This window comes from Ammodytes marinus, assembly GCF_949987685.1.
Source record: "Ammodytes marinus genome assembly, chromosome: 1".
Classification (NCBI taxonomy): Eukaryota; Metazoa; Chordata; class Actinopteri; order Uranoscopiformes; family Ammodytidae; genus Ammodytes; species Ammodytes marinus.
The window spans coordinates 32,433,760-32,439,790 of record NC_137230.1 but is presented as its reverse complement, the minus strand read 5'-3'; the positions used below and the strand labels follow the sequence as shown (position 1 = coordinate 32,439,790).

Sequence of the window (6,031 nt, the reverse complement as noted above, 5' to 3'; positions counted from 1 at the left end):
CCGTTCCGGGATTACAGTGACGTCACGCTGATACCCTTGCATGGATGAATGCTAAAGAACTATACAGCCACAAATAATAGCACAAGCAGAGTCCATATCTTGCAAGTCTTACGTTATCCTTTAAGCCTCCTTCAGCTAACACAACAACAATTTTTTTTCATTTTTTTTTTGCACTTAATGACGCTTAATTTCATTTCTTATCGGGTCCTTTGGGGGGATTATTCATTCATATAAAACAATCTGCAGCTGGTGCCAGCCTAAAGTCTCCCTCCTATGAGTGAAGTCATCTATTATTGAGCGAAAGGCCGTGCGTGGAAATGTGTGTAAGACGGTGGATTTGAAGTAGAATTGGTTTGCAATCGATCAAGGGGTGAAGAATATTGCTGATGGTAACAAAAGAAGCAGCTATGTCTTTCTCGCAATTTGGATACCCTTACAATGCAACTTCACAGGTAAGTCACTTCTCTTTTTATTTATCTTAAGTTCTCTGTCCACATACACACACATAGAAATTTATTTTTTGTGCAAATGTTATTTTATTTTTCGCTAAAGTCAGAGCACTTCTCTCTATAAGAAACATCCAGGAATCAGTGACTGCTTTGACGCTATTCAAAGCAATTGTGCTGCGGTGCTTTTGTTGTTGAACCAAATATCGATATACACGCACCCGTGTCCAATTACGCTGAATTATGAATGAACTCACGTGTTTTTCTGATGACAATAGAGATGAATGTCACCTATTGCTCACTGCGAGGTGTAATTGGGCTGTAAAGCATGCACTACACATTCTACACAACTTTTATATTACTGGGACGTGTAGGGTGCTGGACAAATGTCAACGACTTTGGAGGCTTTTCAGACTAAATTAAAGTGGTTTATTTACGTTTTTAGACATTATTGTTGCTCCTAATGATAAGTTCGAGGAAGTTCAAGTCGATCAGAGGGAAAAAGTTGCTCTCATGGAAAAGTTATCGCCCAACTTTTATATCTAATATTTTCAAACCTTAGGTAGATTATTTTTATATTATTAATTTGTTTTACATTTAAAATAGCCTACTTTGATGATTAAATTGGCTTACTACTTACTATTTACTTGACATTACTAAAGGTGTTTCTATACCCTATGCAGAAGTTCAACATTTTAAAACAACAATCAAGTGGCGCAGGACACTTTTACGCACGGATTACGCACATCTTTTCCCATAATTATTCACTGAAAAATCTATTCATGCAGCATTTAATATTTTTTTATTCAAACATTAAAAGGCAATGAAGTTGTTTACATTGCTGGAATTCTTTAAAAAGTGTCTTACCTTGAACGAAGGCAGGTCACGTTAAGTTAAGACAATGACACCTGATTTATGGAGATTGATATCATTGATATGATTGACTCAACTAAACATCAGATCACATTTTCGTTCGTTTACACTAAACTGATCACCTACACTCCGATATCCTTTTTGCAGTCACTCCACACTCCACAGTTAACACATACATCCAGATTACGAGCTGACACACAGACAGCCCAATGACCCATGTCTATCCACGGTTCTTCTTCATGCAGTTTTTCGTGTCGGCAAACCCAAGTACGACTTGCTGCGATTCGATTTCCAGGTCGGGCTCTGACGGGACAAGCGGCACAACCCAGACCGCCGCCGCTGCTGCTGCCGCCGCCGCCTCGTTCTGCTGCCCGCCCTACGAGAACCGTCTCCTGGCGAGCAGCCGCACGGAGCTCAACGCAGCGCTGGGGATGTACAGCTCTCCCTACGCCGCAGCGGCAGCCGCCAGCCAGAACTACGCCAACTACTTCCCCTACAGCACAGACCCATCCGCTATCTACTCCACTCTGGTGGGTTCACTGTTCACATTTTAGCCCCTCGTCTCGTGCGTAAAGTGAAAGTGGGGGATGGTAGGGGGATCAGACTGATCGATCAATAGGGTTTTGTTGATCAATTTATCTCACACTTCAGGCATATCCGTCTAGACATGTCGTTTAATCCAGTCACTGATTCCCATTTGAAAAGTTAAAAATACTGTAAAGAAAGTGAGAGTAAAGAGTGTGGAAGCAATGCAGTGGGGCTTACTTAATTTCAGTCAAACACTGTTATTATATTATAATAAAGTAATCCACCTTGTTTGGCCTTGTCTAAAGAATATTGGCACCTATGTGTTGTTGGATGAGAAATAAAATAAATGTGTATTAATCTTACTTACCACTGTCAAAATTGGTTACTTTGAAAAAGTACATGATTTTGCAGTTAACTAAATGCCATGTAAAATGTATATTTTGCAGTGCAGCATTTTCTTTATTGTTATTTTTTTTAATAATGCCTGAAGTCAGCTTAACTGTATTTAAAAAAAAGTATATACATAATTGCATATAACACTGTATAATGAGAAATGCACGTTTAAAAAAGACATCCAGATGTCATGTATGGAATTTGTTTTGTTAAAATCACTCTTGGCTAGTGTTATGTTTTTTTTTCTTATTAGTTCATACAATGTGAAATTTCTTGAATAGAAATATGAGATCATGAATCATACAAATGCTTAAAAAAATATTTTTGTCTTTTACAGAATCCACAGTACGACATAAAGGACAGCACGGGCACTTTACACTCTGGCATCACACAAACTGCTGCATACTATCCATATGACCATTCACTGGGACAGTATCAATATGACAGGTAAGTTCTACCTTCATGTATATGTAATATGAGCGTTAGCAGATCTGCCTATAGTATTCTATCACTTATGGCACTTTCAGTTCAAAGGTCAGGGTGTAACTCCACACTGATACACGCACTGAGCGGTGCTGTGTATATCCAGGATATAGGATGTCTTAAAGAGTAGTCTATGCTATCCTTCACTAACTGCACTAATGGCCACTTTCTCTGTGTATGTGAATGGGTCTGTGTGTGTGTGTGTGTGTGTGTGTGTGTGTGTGTGTCTGTTTCCAGGTACGGGACGGTAGATTTTAATGGCTCAGCCCGGAGAAAGAACGCAACTCGAGAAACCACCAGCACCTTGAAAACATGGCTGTACGAGCACCGTAAGAACCCTTACCCCACTAAAGGGGAGAAGATCATGCTGGCCATCATCACCAAAATGACCCTCACCCAGGTCTCCACATGGTTCGCTAACGCCAGACGGAGGCTAAAGAAGGAGAACAAGATGACGTGGTCACCAAAGAATAAGGCCGGAGATGACAGGAAGGACGACCTCGACAAGAGCGACCAAGACTGTGTCACCAAAGGTAGACATCTGTCTGCTTGTCCATGGCACAAATTATTTTATTTTTCTTTCTTAGCTTTGATTTACTTTTGAGATATCATGGTCACTGCCATTTGCAATATTAGGTTTGTAATAGCTTAATGTAATTTAATATCATGTACAGTATTTTAATAATGACCACTAGGTGCAATAATTATTCATTTGAACCTGAATATCATAGTTTAAATATTATGAAAGAGTTATTTTGTTCACTGTCATGTGCATCACAGGTAGTCTATGTGCTATTTGACTTGTCACCATCACTGGGAATTTATTCTTTCTCTGAGGCACTATTTCTTTGAAATCTAATTTATACTTCTTATTTTTCACACTACTTTGCATATGTTATATTTCACTTATTTTGTATTCTTTGTTTTTGTTATCTTATCTTTATGACCATTGCACTAAAAATGCACTTACTTACACTAAATTCATAAAAAAATACTGCTGTCAATCATTAGGACAAGGAAAGCAATAAAGTAGTTTCCAGTGTAAACAAGAAAAGTTTTCTGAACAGACTATTTGTTTACAATAGGCACCTTCTCAAACAGCATTACTTACAATTATATTTCTCCCCTTCAGATTCTAGTGATTGCAAGGAGGAGAAGGATCTACATCTAAGCGATCTGGACGACATGGAGGAGGACGATTGTGACAAACTGGACAGCGACTGTGAGAAGGTTTCAGCTGACGACCATGAGCTCCACCGGGCCATGGCTGTGTCCGGAGCCCCTTTAAAGAGAGACTGCAGCTCCGAACTGCACCTGAGTTTAACTAACAGCTTCCATGCGTTCCCCTGTGCCATCAAAGGCGTCACCTCCCTCCCACCTCTACCCTCTGACTTCCTGGACCCTGTAGTGTCCAAATCGGCCCCCTCTTCGACCGGCCTCACTGGAACTATGTCATTGTCTCACTTTGAAGCGTCGGACAAGCCCAGAATTTGGTCGCTGGCTCGCACCGCGGCTTCCGGGGTTATACTGAGCCCTCATTTGCAGCAGCATGGATCTCATGACTTGAGGACAGGCAATTCAAGCGGGGACTGCCAGCTCCAGAGTTCCAGGCTTACAGGGGCTCCTATTACTGGACAGTGTGTGGGCATGAGAGGCCTCCATGAAGCCAACAGTGTCCCCAATACCGAGAGCCCCTTCCATGACAGCTCATCTTTGCACTCAAAAGTCTACGGTACCGGCAGCTACAGTCACAAAGACCTGCAACTGCACTGTCCGTCCTACGCTGCACTCCAAGAGACATCATGTCAGTACTCCACTATTGAAGGTATGTCCATCCAATTCCTGCAATGTAGCCTATGCCATATTGTTACAAGTGGATATATGTGTTCTTACATCTCAAATGCATAGATGTTTTCTCTACAATTTGGTACATTAAAGGTGTACTCAGCTATTCTGCAGAGCTATTGTTGTCAAAATAACTTTTTTTGCAAAATCATTGAATATCTCCTCATGAAAGAAATCCAGTCACAGCCTAGGCTCTGTAAAAGGGCATGTTGCCAGCTAGAGTGGGCCCCCTTTGTTTACATACCCTTTGTCTACAGAGCATAGGCTGTGTATTAACAATGTTTTATTTTCAGAGACACCGTACAGACAGGTAGCTGGTCGTGGAGATATATATTTATGATTTTGACAACAATTTATTTTGACTTTTGATTTTTGAAAAGTATTGTCCAGAATCGCTGACTCCACCTTTAATGCACAGCAGCCTTGGTAAATATCTCTTAAAATATGTCCATGTGTTATTGGATATAGCAAAAGCCCATTTTTTTAAGGGTAAGAAGTGACCTGTCAACTTGCATCAGAGGCAGTCTTCTCAGATCTGATTTTATTGGTGCGTGTAGGATTCTCTGGTGGCAAAGCAGACACACGGCCCTCCGACCTCAGCGAAGCCTGTGGGACGGAGGACAAGATCACCGCGTTCAGACCGGTGATGAAGAGGTGAAGCAGGTGAGAGGCTGCACTCAACTGGAAGAACAAGTGAAGTCACGAGATACACACACACACACACACACACACACACACACACACACACACACACAGATATACACAGACAGACAGACCCGTACACACCCACACACACACACACACACACACACACACACACACACACACACACACACACACACACACACACACACACACACACACACACAGGTGAATACGGGGACACATACACATTCATTCACTTTTGTTAACTACTGTATGTTGCTATATCTATTTTTTTTATCATTTGACCAATATACTTAATGAAAAGTGACATACACAATACTAACATGCATGCTGTCAAAAGTAATTTACATAAACCAATTGCTGCATTGCAATCAACTTACCTAAGAAATACAACTTTCTCTCATCTTTGTATCAAATAAAAGTATAATGAAGACAGATTGTTCCTTTTCATTTTGAGACTTTGTTTTAATTCTTGCTGTCTTTTTTCTTTCTACTAGATTGCTGAAATCGTCTGCACAATATAACGGGACATTTATTATGCACTATAAGGGACTCACTGGCCGAGTGGCGGCCTCGTTAAGACACATGATGGGAGCTACCTTGCACTGCTGCAGTTAGAGCTGTCAAACTGTGGACGTCATCATTTTGCACAACTTTGTTTTTACGGCGTTGAAGACTTTTATGCAAAAATTATAAATGCAAAAGGTACGACGAGACTGGCCGGATGGACAAAAACGGCCGAATTTGTGTATGGCAATCGTGTAGTTTAGTAAAAACTATTTATTTCTCTGTGTATT

General features: G+C 40.8%; 1 protein-coding gene across 1 annotated transcript; it reads left to right on the top strand.

Moving 5' to 3' along the window:
• Positions 1–386: 386 nt before the first annotated feature.
• On the top strand, positions 387–5,226 carry irx6a (iroquois homeobox 6a; the record flags this gene model as incomplete). Its single annotated transcript, XM_080027626.1, has 6 exons — positions 387–452; positions 1,565–1,849; positions 2,578–2,687; positions 2,961–3,256; positions 3,856–4,548; positions 5,126–5,226. 6 exons carry the CDS (start codon positions 387–389, stop codon positions 5,224–5,226), a joined length of 1,551 nt encoding a protein of 516 aa, XP_079883752.1.
• Between the last annotated feature and the right edge of the window lie 805 nt (positions 5,227–6,031).